The 23,934-nt window shown below is 42.8% G+C and overlaps 1 protein-coding gene across 1 annotated transcript; it reads left to right on the top strand.

Annotated features, from left to right (window-relative positions):
* The first annotated feature begins 497 nt into the window (after positions 1-497).
* On the top strand, positions 498-9,743 carry LOC147959713 (putative E3 ubiquitin-protein ligase SINA-like 6). Its single transcript, XM_087532861.1, has 3 exons — positions 498-632; positions 715-846; positions 9,546-9,743. The coding sequence occupies exons 1-3, from the start codon at positions 498-500 to the stop codon at positions 9,741-9,743; spliced, it is 465 nt and encodes a 154-aa protein (XP_087388987.1).
* The last annotated feature ends 14,191 nt before the right edge of the window (positions 9,744-23,934 follow it).

The following is a 23,934-nucleotide window of genomic DNA, read 5'->3' on the forward strand; positions in this document are numbered from 1 at the left end:
ATGGAGTACTACTGCAGAGGAGGAGTACTACAGTATGCTTCTGGCCATCTCACACCGACTGAACTGCTGCATGTCCACCACGTGCGGGAGGGAGAGCGTGTAGCGAACGAAAGCTTCTCCTAGTCCTTCCAGCCACCATGCTCGTGGGCGAGGGAGGGACATAACTTCATTGACTTACTGCTCCTGCCTTTGCGTGTATGATAGGTGGGCCCAACAGGTGGGTGGCCCACCTGTCATGCAGCCAAAGACAGGTGCTCGAGGGAGAGGGCGTTGTAGTAATCAAACTTCTCGGTCTTGTATGAGTTGACATGATACGTCAAAGCACTGCACTCGATATATTTCAATAATTTACGTTTACCGATGCATTAATTACAACACATGCATGCATGTCATGACTATCCTTTTGATACTTGCATGTGTTGATTTAATGCACCTTGAAGTAGTATGAATATGTGACGGAAAAGCTTTGTAATGCCCTGGCCCTAATAAAGCGAGAAATGGTTGTGCACGAGGAGGGAGAGATCATGCAGATGGAACAGGACCTGACGATGGAGCTCTCTATGGTCTCGATGGACCTCACCTTTCTCCATTGCCCCTTGTGCCTTCCCCCCTTGAAGCCTCCAGAGTATGAGGTTCGAATACACCTCGTCCGTTCGGCTGATCGAGCAAGGTGCAGGTTTCTTTATTGATGTGTTGTTCGATTGATTTGTGCAGTGCAAGGGAGGGCACCTGGCCTGCACAGACTGCCACGTCGAGCACCCCAGGAACCAGCGACAGTGCCAGAAGTGCGAGCGTGGCGGTGGATTCGATGTGCCGAACACGGCGGTGGACGCCGTCCTCTCCTCGGTGAGGATGGAGTTGAAGGAAATATGCCCTAGAGGCAATAATAAAGTTATTATTTATTTCCTTATATCATGATAAATGTTTATTATTCATGCTAGAATTGTATTAACCGGAAACATGATACATGAGTGAATACATAGACAAACAGAGTGTCACTAGTATGCCTCTACTTGACTAGCTCGTTGATCAAAGATGGTTATGTTTCCTAACCATAGACAAAGAGTTGTCATTTGATTAACGGGATCACATCATTAGGAGAATTATGTGATTGAATTGACCCATTCCATTAGCTTAGCACTTGATCATTTAGTTTGTTGCTATTGCTTTCTTCATGACTTATACATGTTCCTATGACTATGAGATTATGCAACTCCCGTTTACCGGAGGAACACTTTGTGTGCTACCAAACGTCACAATGTAACTGGGTGATTATAAAGGTTCTCTACAGGTGTCTCCGAAAGTATTTGTTGGGTTGGCGTATTTCGAGATTAGGATTTGTCACTCCGATTGTAGGAGAGGTATCTCTGGGCCCACTCGGTAATACACATCACTTAAGCCTCGCAAGCATTGCAACTAATGAGTTAGTTGCGGGATGATGTGTTACGGAACGAGTAAAGAGACTTGCCAGTAACGAGATTGAACTAGGTATTGAGATACCGACGATCGAATCTCGGGCAAGTAACATACTGATGACAAAAGGAATAACGTATGTTGTTATGCGGTTTGACCGATAAAGATCTTCGTAGAATATGTTGGAGCCAATATGAGCATCCAGGTTCCGCTATTGGTTATTGACCGTAGACGTGTCTCGGTCATGTCTACATAGTTCTCGAACCCGTAGGGTCCGCACACTTAAAGGTCGATGACAGTTATATTATGAGTTTATGGTTTTTGATGTACCGAAGGTAGTTCGGAGTCCCGGATGTGATCACGGACATTATGAGGAGTCTCGAAATGTTCGAGACGTAAATATCGATATATTGGACGACTATATTTGGATACCGGAATGGTTCCGGGTGAGATCAGGATAATATCGGAGCACCGAGAGGTTATCGGACCCCCCGGGAGGTATATGGGCCTTAATGGGCTTTAGTAGAAAGGAGGGGAAAGGAGCAAGGGAGGGGGCGCCCCCCCCAAGCCCAATCCTAATTGGGAGGGGGTCCGGCCCCCCTTTCCTTCCTCCCTCCTTCCTCTTCCTTCCCTCTCCCTCTCCAAATAGGAAAAGGAGGAGTCCTACTCCCGGTGGGAGTAGGACTCCCCCCTTGGGCGCGCCTCCTCCCCTTGGCCGTCCCTCTCCTCCCCTCCTTTATATACGGAGGAGAGGGGCACCCCATAGATACAACAATTGATCTCTTGGATCTTTTAGCCGTGTGCGGTGCCCCTCTCCACCATAGTCCACCTCGATAATATCGTAGCGGTGCTTAGGCGAAGCCCTGCAATAGTAGAACATCAACATCATCACCACGCCGTCGTGCTGACAGAACTCTCCCTCAAAGCTCGGCTGGATCAGAGTTCGAGGGACGTCATCGAGTTGAACATGTGCAGAACTCGGAGGTGCCGTGCATTCGGTACTTGATCAGTCGGATCGTGAAGACGTACGACTACATCAACCGCGTTGTGCTAACGCTTCCGCTTTCGGTCTACGAGGGTATGTGGACACACTCTCCCCTCTCGTTGCTATGCATCACCATGATCTTGCGTGTGCGTAGGAATTTTTTTGGAATTACTACGTTCCCCAACAGTGGCATCCGAGCCTGGTTATATGCGTTGATGTTATATGCACGAGTAGAACACAAGTGAGTTGTGGGAGATACAAGTCATACTACTTATCAGCATGTCATACTCTGGTTAGGCGGTATTGTTGGATGAAGCGGCCCGGACCGACATTACACGTATGCTTACGCGAGACTGGTTCTACCGACGTGCTTTGCACACAGGTGGCTGGCGGGTGTCAGTTTCTCCAACTTTAGTTGAACCGAGTGTGGCTACGCCCGGTCCTTGAGAAGGTTAAAACATCAGTAACTTGACGAACTATCGTTGTGGTTTTGATGCGTAGGTAAGAACGGTTCTTGCTCAGCCCGCAGCAGCCACGTGAAACTTGCAACAACAAAGTAGAGGACGTCTAACTTGTTTTTGCAGGGCATGTTGTGATGTGATATGGTCAAGACATGATGCTATATTTTATTGTATGAGATGATCATGTTTTGTAACCGAGTTATCGACAACTGGCAGGGCCATATGGTTGTCGCTTTATTGTATGCAATGCAATCGCCCTGTAATGCTTTACTTTATCACTAAGCGGTAGCAATAGTCGTAGAAGCAATAGTTGGCGAGACGACAAGGATGCTATGATGGAGATCAAGGTGTCGCGCCGGTGACGATGGTGATCATGACAGTGCTTCGAAGATGGAGATCACAAGCACAAGATGATGATGGCCATATCATATCACTTATATTGATTGCATGTGATGTTTATCTTTTATGCATCTTATTTTGCTTTGATTGACGGTAGCATTATAAGATGATCTCTCACTAAATTTCAAGATAAAAGTGTTCTCCCTGAGTATGCACCGTTGCCAAAGTTCGTCGTGCCCAGACACCATGTGATGATCGGGTGTGATAAGCTCTACGCGCATCTACAACGGGTGCAAGCCAGTTTTGCACACGCAGAATACTCAGGTTAAACTTGACGAGCCTAGCATACGCAGATATGGCCTCAGAACACTGAGACCGAAAGGTCAAGCGTGAATCATATAGTAGATATGATCAACACAGTGATGTTCACCATTGAAAACTACTCCATTTCACGTGATGATCAATTATGGTTTAGTTGATTTGGATCACGTGATCACTTAGATGATTAGAGGGATGTCTATCTAAGTGGGAGCTCTTTAGTAATATGATTAATTGAACTTAAATTTATCATGAACTTAGTACCTCATAGTTTTTTGCATGTCCATGTTTGTTGTAGATAGATGGCTCGTGCTGTTGTTCCGTTGAATTTTAATGCGTTCCTTGAGAAAGCAAAGTTGAAAGATGATGGTAGCAATTACACGGACTGGGTCCGTAACTTGAGGATTATCCTCATTGCTGCATAGAAGAATTACGTCCTAGAAGCACCGCTAAGTGCCAAACCTGCTGCAGGAGCAACAGCAGATGTTATGAACACCTGGCAGAGCAAAGATGATGACTACTCGATAGTTCAGTGTGCCATGCTTTACGGCTTAGAACCGGGGCTTCAACAACATTTTGAACGTCATGGAGCATATGAGATGTTCCAGGAGTTGAAGTTAATATTTCAAGCAAATGCCCGGATTGAGAGATATAAAGTCTCCAATAAGTTCTATAGTTGCAAGATGGAGGAGAATAGTTTTGTCAGTGAGCATATACTCAAAATGTCTGGGTATCATAATCACTTGACTCAACTGGGAGTTAATCTTCCTGTTGATAGTGTCATTGACAGAGTTCTTCAATCACTGCCACCAAGATACAAAAGCTTTGTGATGAACTATAATATGCAAGGGATGAATAAGACAATTCCTGAGCTCTTCGCAATGCTAAAGGCTGCGGAGGTAGAAATCAAAAAGGAGCATCAAGTGTTGATGGTCAATAAGACCGCTAGTTTCAAGAAAAAGGGTAAAGGGAAGAAGGGGAACTTCAAGAAGAACAGCAAACAAGTTGCTGCTTAGGAGAAGAAACCCAAGTCTGGACCTAAGCCTGAGACTGAGTGCTTCTACTGCAAACAGACTGGTCACTGGAAGCGGAATTGCCCCAAGTATTTGGCGGATAAGAAGGATGGCAAGGTGAACAAAGGTATATGTGATATACATGTTATTGATGTGTACCTTACCAGAGCTCGCAGTAGCACCTGGGTATTTGATACTGGTTCTGTTGCTAAAATTTGCAACTCGAAACAGGGACTACGGATTAAGCAAACACTGGCTAAGGACGAGGTGACGATGCGTGTGGGAAATGGTTCCAAAGTCGATGTGATCGCCGTCGGCACGCTACCTCTACATCTACCTTCGGGGTTAATTTTAGACCTAACTAATTGTTATTTGGTGCCAGCGTTGAGCATGAACATTATATCTGGATCTTGTTTAATGCGAGACGGTTATTCATTTAAATCCGAGAATAATGGTTGTTCTATTTATATGAGTAATATCTTTTATGGTCATGCACCCTTGAAGAGTGGTCTATTTTTGATGAATCTCGATAGTAGTGACACACATATTCATAATGTTGAAGCCAAAAGATGCATAGTTGATAATGATAGTGCGACTTATTTGTGGCACTGCCATTTGGGTCATATTGGTATAAAGCGCATGAAGAAACTCCATACCGATGGACTTTTGGAATCACTTGGTACTTGCGAACCATGCCTCATGGGCAAGATGACTAAAACGCCATTCTCCGGAACTATGGAGCGAGCTACTGATTTGTTGGAAATCATATATACTGATGTATGTGGTCCAATGAATGTTGAGGCTCGCGGCGGGTATCGTTATTTTCTCACCTTCACTGATGATTTAAGCAGATATGGGTATATCTACTTAATGAAACATAAGTCTGAAACATTTAAAAAGTTCAAAGAATTTCAGAGTGAAGTTGAAAATCATCGTAACAAGAAAATAAAGTTTCTACGATCTGATCGTGGAGGAGAATATTTGAGTTACGAGTTTGGTCTACATTTGAAACAATGCGGAATAGTTTCGCAACTCACGCCACCCGGAACACCACAACGTAATGGTGTGTCCGAACGTCGTAATTGTACTTTACTAGATATGGTGCGATCTATAATGTCTCTTACTAATTTACCGCTATCATTTTGGGGTTATGATTTAGAGACGGCTGCATTCACGTTAAATAGGGCACCATCAAAATCCGTTGAGACGACACCTTATGAACTATGGTTTGGCAAGAAACCAAAGTTGTCGTTTCTTAAAGTTTGGGGCTGCGATGCTTATGTGAAAAAGCTTCAACCTGATAAGCTCGAACCCAAATCGGAGAAATGTGTCTTCATAGGATATCCAAAAGAAATAGTTGGGTACACATTCTATCACAGATCCGAGGGCAAGACATTCGTTGCTAAGAATGGATCCTTTCTAGACAAGGAGTTTCTCTCGAAAGAAGTGAGTGGGAGGAAAGTAGAACTTGATGAGGTAACAATACCCGCTCCCTTATTGGAAAGTAGTTCATCACAGAAACCGGTTCCTGTGACGTCTACACCAATTAGTGAGGAAGTTAATGATGATGATCATGAAACTTCACATCAAGTTGTTACTGAACCTCGTAGGTCAACCAGAGTAAGATCTGCACCAGAGTGGTACGGTAATCCTGTTCTGGAAGTGATGTTGCTAGACCATGACGAACCTACGAACTATGAAGAAGCGATGGTGAGCCCAGATTCTGCAAAATGGCTTGAAGCCATGAAATCTGAGACAGGATCCATGTATGAGAACAAAGTGTGGACTTTGGTTGACTTGCCCGATGATCGACAAGCCATCGAGAATAAATGGATCTTCAAGAAGAAGACTGACGCTGATGGTAATGTTACTGTCTATAAAGCTCGACTTGTTGCAAAAGGTTTTCGACAAGTTCAAGGGATTGACTACGATGAGACCTTCTCACCCGTAGCGATGCTAAAGTCTGTCCGAATCATGTTAGCAATTGCCGCATTTTATGATTATGAAATTTGGCAAATGGATGTCAAAACTGCATTCCTGAATGGATTTCTGGAAGAAGAGTTGTATATGATGCAACCGGAAGGTTTTGTCGATCCAAAGGGTTCTAACAAAGTGTGCAAGCTCCAGCGATCCATTTATGGACTGGTGCAAGCCTCTCGGAGTTGGAATAAACATTTTGATGGTGTGATCAAAGCATATGGTTCTATACAGACTTTTGGAGAAGCATGTATTTACAAGAAAGTGAGTGGGAGCTCCGTAGCATTTCTAATATTATATGTGGATGCCATATTATTGATTGGAAATGATATAGAATTTCTGGATATCATAAAAGGATATTTGAATAAGAGTTTTTCAATGAAAGACCTTGGTGAAGCTGCTTATATATTCGACATCAAGATCTATAGAGATAGATCGAGACGCTTAATTGGACTTTCACAAAGCACATACCTTGACAAAATTTTGAAGAAGTTCAAACTGGATCAAGCAAAGAAAGGGTTCTTGCCTGTGTTACAAGGTGTGAAGTTGAGTAAGACTCAATGCCCGACCACTGCAGAAGATAGAGAGAAAATGAAAGATGTTCCCTATGCTTCAGCCATAGGCTCTATCATGTATGCAATGCTGTGTACCAGACCTGATGTGTGCCTTGCTATTAGTTTAGCAGGGAGGTACCAAAGTAATCCAGGAGTGGATCACTGGATGGTCAAGAACATCCTGAAATACCTGAAAAGGACGAAGGATATGTTTCTCATTTATGGAGGTGATAAAGAGCTCGTCGTAAATGGTTACGTCGATGCAAGCTTTGACACTGATCCGGATGATTCTAAATCGCAAACCGGATACGTGTTTTTATTAAACAGTGGAGCTGTCAGTTGGTGCGGTTCCAAACAAAGCCTCGTAGCGGGATCTACATGTGAAGCGGAGTACATATCTGCTTCATGAGCACCAAATGAAGGAGTCTAGATGAAGGAGTTCATATCCGATCTAGGTGTCATACCTAGTGCATCGGGTCCAATGAAAATCTTTTGTGACAATACTGGTGCAATTGCTTTGGCAAAGGAATCCAGATTTCACAAGAGAACCAAGCACATCAAAAGACGCTTCAACTCCATCCGGAATCAAGTCCAGGTGGGAGACATAGAGATTTGCAAGATACATACGGATCTGAATGTTGCAGACCCGTTGACTAAGCCTCTTCCACAAGCAAAACATGATCAGCACCAAGGCTCCATGGGTGTTAGAATCATTACTGTGTAATCTAGAGTATTTACTCTAGTGCAAGTGGGAGACTGAAGGAAATATGCCCTAGAGGCAATAATAAAGTTATTATTTATTTCCTTATATCATGATAAATGTTTATTATTCATGCTAGAATTGTATTAACCGGAAACATGATACATGTGTGAATACATAGACAAACAGAGTGTCACTAGTATGCCTCTACTTGATTAGCTCGTTGATCAAAGATGGTTATGTTTCCTAACCATAGACAAAGAGTTGTCATTTGATTAACGGGATCACATCATTAGGAGAATGATGTGATTGACTTGACCCATTCTGTTAGCTTAGCACTTGATCGTTTAGTTTGTTGCTATTGCTATCTTCATGACTTATACATGTTCCTATGACTATGAGATTATGCAAATCCCATTTACCGGAGGAACACTTTGTGTGCTACCAAACGTCACAACGTAACTGGGTGATTATAAAGGTGCTCTACAGGTGTCTCCAAAAGTATTTGTTGGCTTGGCGTATTTCGAGATTAGGATTTGTCACTCCGATTGTAGGACAGGTATCTCTGGGCCCACTCGGTAATACACATCACTTAATCCTTGCAAGCATTGAAACTAATGAGTTAGTTGCGGGATGATGTGTTACGAAACGAGTAAAGAGACTTGCCGGTAACGAGATTGAACTAGGTATTGAGATACCGACGATTGAATCTCGGGCAGGTAACATACCGATGACAAAAGGAACAACATATGTTGTTATGCGGTTTGACCGATAAAGATCTTCATAGAATATGTAGGAGCCAATATGAGCATCCAGGTTCCGCTATTGGTTATTGACCGGAGATGTGTCTCGGTCATGTCTACATAGTTCTCGAACTCGTAGGGTCCGCACACTTAAAGTTTGATGACGGTTATATTATGAGTTTATGTTTTTGATGTACTGAAGGTAGTTCGGAGTCCCGGATGTGATCACGGACATGACAAGGAGTCTCGAAATGTTCGATATGTAAAGATCGATATATTGGACGACTATATTTGGATACCGGAATGGTTCCGGGTGAGATCAGGATAATACCGGCGCACCGGGAGGTTATCGGAACCCCCCCGGGAGGTATATGGGCCTTAATGGGCTTTAGTGGAAAGGAGGGGAAAGGAGCAAGGGAGGGGGCGCACCCCCCAAGCCCAATCCGAATTGGGAGGGGGGCTAGCCCCCCCTTTCCTTCCTCCCTCCTTCCTATTCCTTCCCTCTCCCTCTCCAAATAGGAAAAGGTGGAGTCCTACTCCCGGTGGGAGTAGGATTCCCCCCCTTGGGCGCGCCTCCTCCCCTTGGCCGGCCCCTCCTCCCCTCCTTTATATACGGAGGAGAGGGGCACCCCATAGACACAACAATTGATCTCTTGGATCTTTTAGCCGCGTGCGGTGCCCCTCTCCACCATAGTCCACCTCGATAATATCGTAGCGGTGCTTAGGCGAAGCCCTGCAACGGTAGAACATCAGCATCGTCACCACACCGTCGTGCTGACGGAATTCTCCCTCAAAGCTCGGCCGGATCGGAGTTTGAGGGATGTCATCGAGTTGAACGTGTGCAGAACTCGGAGGAGCCGTGCGTTCGGTACTTGATTGGTCGGATCGTGAAGACATATGACTACATCAACCGCGTTGTGCTAACGCTTCCGCTTTCGGTCTACGAGGGTACGTGGACACACTCTCCCCTCTCGTTGCTATGCATCACCATGATCTTGCATGTGCATAGGATTTTTTTTGAAATTACCACGTTCCCCAACAGGAGTGCCCTTATGAAGGCTGTGGGCTCTACGTCATTTACCACAAGCTCGCCGATCACCAGAGCTTGTGTCCGCTCGCGCCCTGCAAATGCTCTGTGCCCGTCTACAGCTATGAAGGCCCGCCGCCGGTGCTCTCCCACCACATTAGCACCATGCATCCCATGCCCTTGTATAGGATCCAGTACGGTAAGGTGCTCTAGCTGCAAGTGCCACTGTCGGAGCCACGGCTCATGCTGTTCGCGGAGGAGGACGGCCGCGCATTTTTCTTGGCGGTGGCGTGCTCGACATCGGCACACCTATCGCCATGTCGGTCATCTGCATCAGAGCGGGGTTGTCCCCACTGCCGCACTACGTGGCCAAGCTATGGGCGAACGGCCCACCGGGGGAGCCCAAAGGCAGGACCAACGCCGTTAAGGAGGAAATGGAGGTGACAAGTAGCAAGGATCCCGGCGACGTCGCCGTGCATGAGCTAACCTTCTTCACAGTTCCGCCCAAGCTGCTGGCCGCTGCTAAGCTGGTGTCCCTCCACATTCAGATTGACAAGCTCACGCCCTAAATGATTCTAAAGTGCCTTCTGTTTATGTTAGTAATATGCTAATATAGATGTTAGCTCGGTCTACTTTAGCTTAAGAGATGGTGGGCTTTGGTGGCGATGCATCAATTACTTCGACATTAGATCAGCAGTTAAAGTAATTTTCAGCAATCAAACGGATATTTTGTGTCTGTTGGATATAAAGATCCTTTGGGTAAGAAGTATAACAACTTATAAGAAGTAAGTATAACCGCTTATATGCTTGTTTGTTCAGGAAGTGTTGCATACTTGTGCGAGTTGACGCGACACATCAAAGTAGTACTACTACTAGTAGTACTCCCTCCGATCCTAATTTCCCTGCACATAAGGCTGGTCATGGTGGGAGTAACATAGGTGATAACATCACACTTATCTAGACAAAATAGATGATGTGGCATGTGATTAATGAAGAAAGAGAGGCATGTGGTAACATAGCTAGTTACTGTAACATCACACATATCAAAAAAAGATGAGTCTACAACCTAATAAATGGAGTGATGCATGACACAACACATATGTTACTACCCACTTTGGAGGTACTACCTCCGTCTTGGTTTGTTGGTCCCCATTGTAATCTGATCCAAATTTTGACCATAAATTTAACTAACAAAATGTTCATGCATATCACTAAAAGTTATATCATTGAAAACTATGTTCAAATACGAATCCAACGATATAATTTTTGTTAACATGCAATAATATTTTGTCAGTTAAATCTTTGGTCAAAATTTAGCACAAATTACAAAGGGGACTAATAAACCAGGACGGAGGTAGTAGTAACATAGACTAGTAACATGTGCATGACACTACTCTAAGTTACTCCACACTATGACTAGTCTAAGTCGAGGCGCGGATACCAAGGAGGGCCTGGTTGTGTCTATACTTGGACAACTCACCCGACTGCAGGCGCACCAGGCAGATGAAGCTTGTGTCGTGTCGGTGCCATGTGCGGCCCGCACATTAACCAAAACCTCGCGCCTCTATCTTAGCCTCCGCATTTTAAACTTCTCAATCTCAAGGCCAAGGAGCAACGTGAAACCTATGATAGAGCCAATCGAATGGTTGAGAACACTACAATTCGTAGCTACAGATGCGTGTGTGAGAGAGGACGAGTGCGTGCGTGCACCTCTTCTCTTCCTGTATAACGTACTAAACTCAAAGTACAAGTGTATGTGGGTGGCATCAACCTTGGGAGCTAGAGATGGTGCGTGCGAGAAGTCCCGAGAGATAGGTGTGTGCATGAAAAATAGGGAGAGAGATGATATGTGTCAATGTAATGTGTGTGAAAAAAAGACTAGTCTATAGCTCGCCACGAGGCTGTTGCTGTCGAACACCCCAATAACCGTAAGATATGTATCCGACGGTGCCAACTATTGCACATACACGGCAGTAGAAAAATTAGTAGTACCATGGCATATGCTACACCACGGCCGATAACATGTGCCCACGTTACACCATCCGGGAATAGTGCCGCACTTCGAAACTAGAACCGTCAATAAATTTTGAGCTTGCGTCTCATCACATTCCAAATTACTACCATGCTATATTTAATTGCAAACATGTTCACACCGATCACAACCTAAACGGTTTCCCACTTAGGAGCGTATTAGTAGTACTCGGTTATAAATACTACTATGCCAAGATGACTGCACATTCCTCCTCAACTCCTCATCCACAAAAAACAATCAAGTCATTCAGCATCATTCCTTTGCGTCTGCCATGGCCAACGTGAGTTCTGGGTCGAGAGATTTCCACCAGGGAGAGGCGAGCAGGGAAGAGGAAGCACGAGAGATGTCCCGCCTCACCGCGAAAGCAGCCGACATGTCCAGCCGCGCAGGAGTAGCAGCACAGAGGTCACGCCGCGCCGCTGAAGCAGCACGGAGGTCCCGCCACGCCGTCGATGTAGTAGACTGGTCCGGCCGGGCCGCAGAAGCAGCCGAGATGTCCCGCCGTGCCGCCAAAGCAGAACAGAGGTCCTGCCGCGCCGTGGTGGCCTGGGAAAATTTCTCGAGGGCAGGCGAGGACTCTTACTGGCGCATGGATGCGATCGTCCATAGCCAGATGGATCAGATCTTCGGCTAGGAGAGGTTGCAGGACGAGGCTACCGGCGTCATACGAAAACTTGGGGAGGGCAATGCGAAGCTCCAGGCCGAGCGCGACTTGCTGAGGGAGAAGATCACCGGAAGGGTGAAACAGGCGGAGGAGACCGCTGCCTTCTTGCAAAGGACGTGCGTCATTGTCAAGAAACTTATGGACGAGAATGCCATGCTCTGCATCGAGCGTGAAAGGCTGGTGGAGGAAGCACAGGATGCTGCCAAGCAGTGTATTAAGGATACGAAACTGATGAAAGAGATCATCGCCGCTCGCCGCGAGAACTAGTCACCGCGACCTACAGCGCATAAAGAAAGTAGAGATTAGGGAGCCAAATCATTGTATGAGTCTTCCTTCTTCTTTTGACCTTGTGTATTTTGGGCATAGCCGCATGTGCCTTTTTTAATTATTTTCCTAATTATGTAAGACAATTATTATCCACTCTCATCATCCTTATATATATTCATCAGTCTTGCTATAAGTCACAGTAGATGCTATATAGGTCCATCGGATCTTACATCAAGATCCATGCAAAATTTTCTTTTCAGATTTTCAGATTTTCTTTTTTCTATCTTAAATCTCAATCGAGTGAGATATAGCCACGTCATTAAACAGAGGCTCTGGCGCCATAAATGGAGACCTTGGGAGAGAGGTGGACGGCAGATGGAGGTCAAAGGGCTCTCCTCCCAATAAGCATGCGCGGGGGTCTGATCGCACGCCTCCCGTACTCAAATAGCTACCCTGCACGGCGCCTCCTAACTAATAAAAAAGGGGACGTGTGGCGTCACATAAATGGTAAATAGAACGCCCACGGTTTCAATAATACTTGTGTTTCCGATTGTAACGTGACAACACTTGTTCCAAAACGACTTTGTTGATTGTTAATGTGTGCACCTTCACAAACCGGACAACAAAATTACCACAACATGTTGGTGCCATGTCATGACACCAAGCCAAGTTTCATGATTTTCATGCGTGTTTTGGATTTACAGGAATTAAAAAACGAAGTTTATCAATGTTTCCAGCCGAGCCACGATGCCCAAATATTTGAATTTCATTCCCATTTCTTGCATGGGACCTAGAAATTTACCCGAGGACACATATGTGAATTTTCAACTAGCTTTGGTGCACTGGAGCATGTGCTTGTATTTGAAATTTGAATTATGCAGACAAAGGTGATACATTTCCTCTCAGAACCACGAGCCTTCTTGAGAGAAGCTCTGGTTTGCAAGAAACTTATACCAAAACTTGTTCCTATTCTGCCAATTTTTTTACCACAACATGGTAGTACCATGACATGACACCATGCCAAGTTTCATGATTTTCAGGCGTGTTTTGGATTTACAAGAATTTTAAAACAAAGTTTCTCAATGTTCCCAGCCGAGCCATGATGCCCAGATTTTTGAATTTCATTCCCATTTCTTGCATGGGACCTAGAAATTCACCTGAGGACGCACATGTGATTTTTCAACCAACTTTGGCGCACGGTCGCATGTGCTTGCAGTTCAAATTTGAATTATGCACATTAAATGACCAGAACTCAATTAATGTATTAAAAAAGGCCAAACGAACCCGGAATAATTCCAAAATTTAACAGGGCACTCATGTAGTTCTATGTTGCCTCTATAAAGAAACTCAAGGGGGGGGGGGGCAGCGTATATTGTTTCGCACTCAAAGGTGACACGTTCCCTCTCAGAACCATGAGCCTTCTTGAGAGAAGCTCTGGTTTGCAAGAAGCTTATACCAAAACTTGTTCCTATTCAGCCAATTTTTTACCACAACATGGTAGTACCATTACATGACACCGTGCCAAGTTTCATGATTTTCAGGCGTGTTTTGGATTTACAAGAATTTTAAAACCAGGTTTCTCAATGCTCTCGGCCGAGCCACGATGCCTAGATGTTTGAATTTCATTCCCATTTCTTGCATGGGACCTAGAAATTCACCCGAGGACGCACATGTGATTTTTCAACCAACTTTGGCGCACGGTCGCATGTGCTTGTAGTTCAAATTTGAATTATGCACATTAAATGACCAGAACTCAATTAATGTATTAAAAAATGCCAAACGAACCCGGATAATTCCAAAATTTAACAGGGCACTCATGTAGTTCTATGTTGCCTCTATAAAGAAACTCAAGGGATAAAAATATTACTTTGCTTCCTATGACTCATGATTCCATTTTGAAAGATGATATTAATAGAGCTAATAAAGCAAAATAGGAGAAAAATAAGAGTGAAAATTAGATTGTGGCAAAAGAATTTGAGCAACAAAAGAATCTGGAGACCCCCCGGCAGTTTTTAGGCCAAAATCTTGGTGACCAAAAATATTTTTCCCTATCCTATTTTTAGGATTTTATGAGTCTTTTGAGCCACATGCCATCATAGTGATTTTTTGTCGCACTTTTCCGTCATCGCTGCCCTGATTTCCGAAAAAGTCAAAAAAAAATTCGTGCCCATCCTGTCAGTTTGACGAGGGAAGAGTTTTGAGACACTCGCCATTATAGTGATTTTTCGCAAAAAAGGAGCGCCAAAAAAAAGAGGAGCGCCCAAAAAAAAACAGTGCGATAAAAAGTTCCAAAGTATGCTTTTCCCTTGTTTACGTGCAGCGCCGTGATTTTGTTAGTGTTCTAGGCTCGCGTATCTAGCACGGTCTAGCCTAGGACCAGCACAGTACCATCGTTGAGCGTTTATTCAACTTTGCATCTCTGAATTGATTATTGCTGACCCTTTTTGCTACCATATTATAAGCCTTCCCAGCTCCACACACATCTATGTCGTGCGTTTGATTTTCCCTGGTAATCGCTCTATCCAAGCTTTGAGAGTTTTGACTACGACGGTTGCCGATCACCGCCTGCTACTGGGTAAGAACTGGTAAGAATTTGAGATTTGCTTGACGGATTTGTGACACCCACCACCACCTCTTGTTAGTAGTCTGTAGGATCATATTCTTGTGTGTTTCTATTGCTGCTAACCATGGCAGGACCACAAGCCGACGAGACTGACTGGGAGAACATGACGAATAAGGAGTTGCATGATAAATTTCAGCAAATGATGAGTGGACAGGTGCAAGATGTGCTAAACAGATTTGAAGAGGCCGTGGAAAAGATAGATGGCATGGAGAAGACGTTCGAAACAAAGCTCGATAACAAGTTTAATGAATTGCTCGCACGTCTTCCACCACCACCACCGGTTCCCCTAACGCACCTCTACAACAACAACAACAACAACAACAACAACAACAACAACAACGTCGCTTTCCAAATCAAGTGGGACGAGCACAGCGCGTTCCCATTGACCCTGGGCAAAATTCTAGTGACACTGTTGATGCTTCTATCGCTCCTGCTGCTACTGCAGAGGTGGAGGACCATTACGAGGATGAGGTTGATCAAAATCAAAACTACGTGCAACCACTAGCACCACCACCACCAGGTCGTCCTCAGGTATATCATCCAACGGTAGGGCTGCACCACCATATGAGGTACGAGATCATGACCATCTTCCTAAACTAAAATTGAATATTCCACCATTTGAGGGTAGATATGTTCCTGATATATATCTTACTTGGGAGTTAGAAACTGAACAACGTTTTACATGTTTACAATATCCTGAGGAGAGACGTGTTCCTGCTGCTGTTTGTGCTTTCACTAGCTTCGCATGTGTTTGGTGGTCTGAACATTGTAGATTATATCCTATTCCAACTACTTGGGCTGCTTTGAAAACTGCTATGTGTACTCGTTGGGTTCCACCATATTATCAACGTGAATTACTTCAAAAATTGCAGCGTTTAAGACAAGGAAAAAATTCCATAGAAGAATATTATCAGGAATTACAAACTGGCATGATTAGATGTGGTATTGTTGAGGAGAATGAAGCTATGCTTGCACGTTTTATGGGTGGATTAAATAGAGAGATTCAGACCATTCTAGAGTATAAGGAGTATACTAATATCATTCGTTTATTCCATCTTGCTTGTAAAGCTGAACGTGAAGTGCTGGATCGACAGGCATTGGCGCGAACTAACTTTTCTGCAGGTCGATCTTCATCATGGACACCACGTGCATCCTCTACTTCCACTACACCAGCACCTCCATCAGGTACCACCTCCAGCCGTGATACAAGAAAGCAAGCACAACCACTACTATCTGCTAAGAGCACACCTGCCGGGCCTGTGCAGAGCTCTTCTTCTTCCATGGCATCAACAGGGGACACAAGTGATATTATTTGTCGTTGTTGTAAGGGAAGAGGACATTTTGCGAGAGAATGCAAATCTCAGCGTGTGATGATTGCTACTGAGGATGGTGGGTATGAGTCCGCAAGTGACTATGATGAGGAGACTTTGGCTCTTATTACACATGAAGAACACGGTGGAGATGATTCTGATCATGAGACACAGTACATGGCTCCTGACGATGCTGACAGGTATGAATGTTTAGTTGCTCAATGTGTTTTGAGTGTGCAGGTTACACAAGCTGAGCAAAATTAGAGGCATAATTTGTTCCATACAAAGGGAGTTGTGAAGGAATGTTCTGTTCGCGTCATCATAGATGGAGGGAGCTGCAACAACTTTGCTATCATGGAGATGGTGGAGAAGCTATCTCTCACCACAAGACCACATCCACATCCTTACTACATCCAATGGTTGAACAACAGCGGCAAGGTTAAGGTAACACGTACTGTTTGTGTGCACTTTAGTATCTCTACATATGCTGATTATGTTCATTGTGATGTGGTACCTATGCAAGCATGTTCCTTATTACTTGGTAGACCATGGCAATTTGATGAAAATCCTTACACCATGGTAGAAACAATCAATATACTCTTGTTCATAAGGACAAAAATATTACTTTGCTTCCTATGATTCCTGATTCCATTTTGAAAGATGATATTAATAGAGCTAATAAAGCAAAACAGGTGCAAAATAAGAGTGAAAATCAGATTGTGGCAAAAGAATTTGAGCAGCACACGAAGCCTAATAATAAACCATCTAATATTGTTTCTGAAATTAAATTGAGAAGTGCATGTTTACTTGCCACCAAATCTGATATTGATGATCTAGATTTCAGCAAATCTGTTTGCTATGCTTTTGTGTGCAAAGAGGCATTATTTTCATTCGAGGACGTGCCTTCGTCTTTGCCTCCTGCTGTCACTAACATTTTGCAGGAGTTCGCTGACGTCTTTCCACAAGACGTGCCACCGGGATTCCCACCTATTCGAAGGATTGAGCATCAAATTGATTTTATTCCCGGTGCATCATTACCCAACCGTGCACCATACCGTACCAATCCAGAGGAGACGAAGGAGATTATGCATCAAGTACAAGAGCTGCTCGACAAAGGTTATATACGTGAATCTCTTAGTCCTTGTGATGTTCCTATTATACTAGTGCCTAAAAAGGATGGTACATCGTGTATGTGTGTTGATTGTAGAGGCATTAATAATATTACTATTCGTTATCGTCATCCTATTCCTAGGCTAGATGATATGCTTGATGAATTGACTGGCTCTACAATATTCTCCAAAGTTGATTTACGTAGTGGATACCATCAAATTCGTATGAAATTGGGAGATGAATGGAAAACGACATTTAAAACTAAGTTTGGATTATATGAGTGGTTAGTCATGCCTTTTGGGTTAACTAATGCACCTAGTAATTTCATGAGATTAATGAACGAAGTTTTACGTGCTTTCATCAGACGATTTGTGGTAGTTTACTTTGATGACATATTGATTTATAGCAAATCTTTGGAGGAACATTTGGAATATTTACGTTCTGTTTTTATTGCTCTACGTGATGCACGTTTGTTTGGTAACCTTGGAAAGTGCACCTTTTGCACCGACCGAGTATCTTTTCTTGGCTTTGTTGTTGCTCCACAGGGAATTGAAGTTGATAAAGCCAAGATTGAAGCTATTGAGAGTTGGTCGTAGCCCAAAACGATCACACAAGTGAGGAGTTTCCTTGGCCTCACTGGTTTCCATAGGCGTTTTGTGAGAGATTTCAGCAACATTGCTGCACCTCTCAACGAGCTTACAAAGAAGGATGTGCCTTTTGTTTGGGGTACCGCACAGGAAGAAGCCTTCACGGTATTGAAAGATAAGTTGACACATGCTCCTTTACTCCAACTTCCTGATTTTAATAAGACTTTTGAGCTTGAATGTGATGCTAGTGGAATTGGATTAGGAGGTGTGTTATTACAAGATGGCAAACCTATTGCATACTCTTTTTAAAAAATTGAGTGGGCCTAGTCTGAACTATTGTACTTATGATAAAGAATTATATGCTCTTGTTCGGAACTTAGAAACATGGCAACATAATTTATGGCCCAAGGAATTTGTTATACATTCTGATCATGAATCTTTGAAACACATTAAAAGTCAAGCAAAACTGAACCGTAGACATGCTAAATGGGTTGAATTCATTGAGACTTTCCCTTATGTCATCAAACACAAGAAGGGTAAAGAAAATGTTATTGCTGATGCATTGTCTCGTTGTTATACTATGCTTTCACAACTCGACTTTAAAATATTTGGTTTTGATACCATCAAAGATCAATATGTGCATGATGCTGAATTTAAAGATGTATTGCAGAATTGTATGGAGGGAGAACTTGGAACAAGTTCGCTCTTAACGATGGATTTGTGTTTCGTGCTAACAAGCTATGCATTCCAGCTAGTTCCGTTCGTCTTTTCTTGTTGTAGGAGGCGCATGGAGGAGGATTAATGGGACACTTTGGCATCAATAAGATGGAGGATATACTTGCTAAACATTTCTTTTGGCCAAAGATGCGACGGGATGTCGAGCGTTTTGTTATTCGCTGTACTACATGTCAAAAAGCTAAGTCACGACTCAATCCTCATGGTTTATATATGCCTTTGCCTGTATCTAGTGTTCCTTGGGAGGATATATCTATGGACTTTGTTTTAGGTTTACCTCGAACAAAGAAGGGGAGGGATAGCATATTTCTTGTCGTGGATAGGTTCTCGAAAATGGCACACTTTATACCATGTCATAAAAGCGATGCTGCTGTTAATGTTGCTGGTTTGTTCTTTCGTGAAATTATTCGCTTGCATGGTGTGCCAAATACTATTGTTTCCGATCGTGATACTAAATTTCTTAGCCACTTTTGGAGATGTTTATGGGCTAAGTTGGGGACTAAACTGCTTCTTAGTACTACTTGTCACCCCCAAACTGATGGACAAACTGAAGTAGTCAATAGAACATTGTCTACTATGCTTAGGGCTGTTTTTGAAGAATAATAAGAAAATGTGGGAAGAATGCTTGCCTCATATTGAATTTGCTTATAATCGTTCATTGCATTCTACTACTAAGATGTGCCCTTTCGAAATTGTGTATGGTTTCCTACCTCGTGCACCTATTGATTTGTTGCCTCTTCCATCTTCGGAGAAGGTTCATTTTGATGCGAAAGAATGTGTTGAATTGATTTTAAAAATGCATGAGTTAACTAAGGAAAAAATTGAGCGTATGAATGCTAAATATAAACTTGCTGGAGATTAGGGTAGAAAACATGTTGTGTTTGCACCTCGAGATCTTGTTTGGTTACATTTGTGTAAGGATAGATTTCCTAATTTGCGCAAATCAAAGCTAATGCCACGTGCTGATGGTCCTTTAAAGGTGTTAGAGAAAATAAATGATAATGCATATAAACTTGAGCTGCCTGCAGATTTTGGGGTTAGTCCCACTTTTAACATTGCAGATTTGAAGCCTTATTCGGGTGAGGACGATGAACTTTCGTCGAGGACGACTTCATTTCAAGAAGGGGAGGATGATGAGGTCATCAATACCATTGTTACACCCACAGCCCCTGCTGCTATACATACTGGACCAATTACTAGAGCTCGCGCACGCCAATTGAATTATCAGGTACTTTCGTTTCTTGGTAACGATTCTAATGTTCATGAGAATATGATGCTGCCTAAATTGGATACATTTGTTTTGCTTACAAATGAAGGGCCTAGCTTGGACAAGAAAGATGAACCTTGGAGCAAGTTTAAGAACGGAGATGATGGCATGCGCAAGGGGATCAAGAACGGAGTTGCAAGTGATGATTTGAGGACTTTGAAGCCACCATAAGGAGCGCATGAAGCCTTGGACAAAATATACAAGATGCCACTTCATAAATTTCATCCAGAGGCTATTCTAGGTGTTGCATCACCTTATTATTGGGCCAGGCCCATGTATTTTCGAAATACTTATGTATAGGCTGTTTTAGAGTCCGTATGTGTGGGGAAACAAGAGTTAGGGTTGGTTTCGGACCCCTCCTCCAAGGGCCACGAAATTCTTCCCTCTTCCTCCATATATACATCCCTTAGGGTGTTGTTTAGACTTTGGGTTTTGTTTAGATTAAAAGTTTGCCATAGCTGCAATTTCGCATACTTCATTTGTGTCCAACGACCAGACCAAGACGTCACAGAATCTCACCTTCATTAATAAAGCTTTCCTCTTTTATTCGCAATATCCATATTGCAATCTCAGTTTCTTGCTTGTTCTTCGTTTGTTCGCAGGAAATAGACCCTCATGGTCAGGTTGATCGTGCTCCGACGTGGTCAATAACCCTCGGAAGTTGGTTTAGCGATTGCTAAGGCACGACGTCTTCGCTCGTTCATAGTCGGATCGTCAAAGTCGACTCCCACAGAAAACGATATCTATCTCATCGAAACATCGGGACACCTTCACCTCTATCAATAACAATCTTACATCTGTCATGGATTCACTCACCCAATCCATGTCTACGAGCATAGCAGAGCAGTATAAGCATAACGTAGTAGTAACTCCCAAGGTTTGAATGCAGGGCAATAAGTTCCTACCTCATCAACTACTTTCCAATACCCACATGTTATCAAATCCTAACCATGCAATGTTTGGGGGTGAAACTAATGCATGAAAACTGGGTATGAAAGGGATATGATCAAAGTGTGAACTTGCCTTGTACTATTGATGAATATGATTCGCACTCATAACTCTTGATAGTTCTACTCATCACACTCCGTTCAATCTATCGTGAGCAAGCAATAGTAACCACACATAAGCAATCACTCAAAAGATCAGGAAGAACGAATAAGATAGTTCGGAAAACATCAAAACCAAGCAAAAATAACTCTTGAAACATAAAACAATTTCTAACAGTACCAAAATTATGTGAATTTGGCCTTATCAGAAAGTTTAGGTCAAGAGCTTCGATTTACAAAAAGAATCAACTAAATCGGAGTTACGAAACTCAAGTTATGTTCAAAAGAAGTTTGAATATGAATCTGAACAAAATTCGAAATTTGAAAATTTCAAAAAGTTGATGTGACAAGTTCACTGGATAGGTGAAAACAAGACAAAGCTATAGGCGCTGGTTTCATCTAATTTGGATAAACGAGTGAAAAGTTATGGCTATTTGAAAAATCAGGGCCAAGCTGTTTTACGATAGAAAAATAGCTACGGCTAAGGTCTAATGTATAAATACGTAGACTAATTGATAATCTAATTATTCTATCGTATTAGTCTAGAAATAATAAACTACGGAAGTATAAAAAGAAAAAAAAACAAAGAAAGATACCTTTATAAGGTAGAGAAAAGACAACTTCAGAGAGAGGAGACAACTTCCAGAAGTCGCGCCAGAGAGAAGAAAAATATTTTCTTAAATGAATCTAGTCAAACCAAAATATTGATTTAACTCGAATCGAATGATTTTTGGAGGCTCCATGGGTATATATTTATAGGTGGAAAAGAGGTTTATGAGTCAATGGCTAGGCAATGTGGGACTAAACGTAGACGAAATAGAAAAGAAACTGAGGAGAGGCGCCTTGGGCCTAAAGGCCGTAGGCGGTTCAGCCGGCCGTGCAGCTGCAGTTCTTTTTTAAAACAAAATTCGGCCTAAAAATGAAAAGGCTGGCTAGGCCTGGCCCATATAGGAAAAGAAATGGGGCGCCCACTTGTACTATGATGTGCAGCTGGGCGGTAGTTAGTGATGGGCCACATGTACAGTTTTTTTAAATAGAAACAGAGGGAAAACCAAATAAAGAAAGTAAAATAAAATTTTATATAGGCATATTATATATCAAAATTTTTAGAAAAAGATTTTCTACAACATGAACAATTTTTCAAGTCATATTAAATCGAGAAAAATTCAAATAATTCAAAGAGTGCTACTGGCCTACTAAAATCTAATAAAATTCATTTTAAAAATACCAAAATGATTTCAAATTTATTTATCTCCAATTTTCTGATGTAGGGAATCATGTTACCCTATTTTCCATATATTTTTATTTTGGAGAAAAATAATTTGAATAAAACCGAAATAACCCCAAATTGAAAATAATTTCAAAAGGACTTTGAATTTGATCCTTTTTAAACTTTCAGCTCATATTTCATATGTTTTGAAGAAGTTATTTTATCTTCTCTCATGAAAATCATTGAGTTGGTTAAAGTTTCTGAATTTGAAAATAATTCCAAATTAAATGCAAATATTTTCAAATACCCCTTTCATTTAATTAAATGGAAGATGTCATGTCATCTTCTCTCTGGGGTTTTGTCTTTTGAAAAGAATTTGAATTCACGGAGATTAGAAGTGCAGAAATGAAATTTTGGGAAAGTCCTTTTATTCCCTCTCATTTAACTTTCAAAAGTTTCAATTTCACTCACTTTCAGTCAATCAATCACACAACAATCGAACAAACAATCAAAATTATTTATTTAATATAACATTCCAAAATTTAGAATTTCGGGATGTTACACCATAACGGGTCGATGTTAATCTTCCGTATTTGATGACGCTACAAAAACAGCCCAACGGATTAACGGGCCGCAAACGGGCCGATTGTAACCACAGGCTGAATTTGGCCCACAAGCAGAAAAAGCCAGTAACGGGCTGTAAGTAACCGAATGCTGGAAATAAGCCCAAGAATAAATGGGCCCGTAGAAGGCCGAAAGATAACACGGGTTGGAAATGGACGAATGGAATAATGGGCCATTAATGGGTATAAAGCGGTACACTATTAATTACAGGCCAGATTCACCACGGGCCGTTAATGGGCCAAGAGTTACAAATGGCCTCGTATGGGCCGAAAGACATCATGGGCCATATATGGGCCGAAAGTTACAATAGGCTGGAATCATATTGGTAAGGCCCAGATGAAGCTAGTGGGCTTAATTTCGGTAGGCCGTAACGGGCCGTGAGTTAGCGGGCCGTAAATGGGCTATATACGAACAAGCCGTTAACAGGCTTTCCGTGGGCCGGCCCGTTACCGTTTGACCAAGTCAAACAGGCTGTCCTTTTCATCGGAATGGGCCTCTGTTGGGCCATGCCACGTGTCGACGTATCATAGGCGCCTCCTGTCCAATGAATGGATGACATCTGTCCCAATGGTGAGCCAACATGTGTTTCCTCCGGCCAATGACAATTTTACACATGTAAAATCCTCATTGGTCCAGGTTGTTAGTGGGTTATCAGATCCAAAACCGAACTCGATAGCTTAACGGCGACCCGTTACGGTGGATGCCACGTGTCAGTCACCCCTGATGAAAGCACTTCCATGACGCGCAATTTATCATCATGGAAGTGGACACTTTCGTGATGATAATTTTGGTAATGTCATGGAACACTTCTACGACAACATAGGTATGACTATCTTAATTCTGTCATAAAATTGTCATCGATGTACATGCATGACAGAAAACGTGACCTACTATGACAAACACGTATCATCACAAAAATGTCTTTTTTT

This window comes from Triticum urartu, chromosome 7A, assembly GCF_056163025.1.
Source record: "Triticum urartu cultivar PI428250 chromosome 7A, HENAU_Tu73, whole genome shotgun sequence".
Lineage (NCBI taxonomy): Eukaryota > Viridiplantae > Streptophyta > Magnoliopsida > Poales > Poaceae > Triticum > Triticum urartu.

Bases quoted from the DNA above. Each gene is read 5' to 3' on its own strand.
- LOC147959713 (XM_087532861.1), top strand. From the start codon at position 498: ATGGTTGTGCACGAGGAGGGAGAGATCATGCAGATGGAACAGGACCTG. The intron at 633-714 runs GTTCGAATACAC...TGATTTGTGCAG, and splicing joins TGAAGCCTCCAGAGTATGAG to TGCAAGGGAGGGCACCTGGC. The intron at 847-9,545 runs GTGAGGATGGAG...GTTCCCCAACAG, and splicing joins TGGACGCCGTCCTCTCCTCG to GAGTGCCCTTATGAAGGCTG.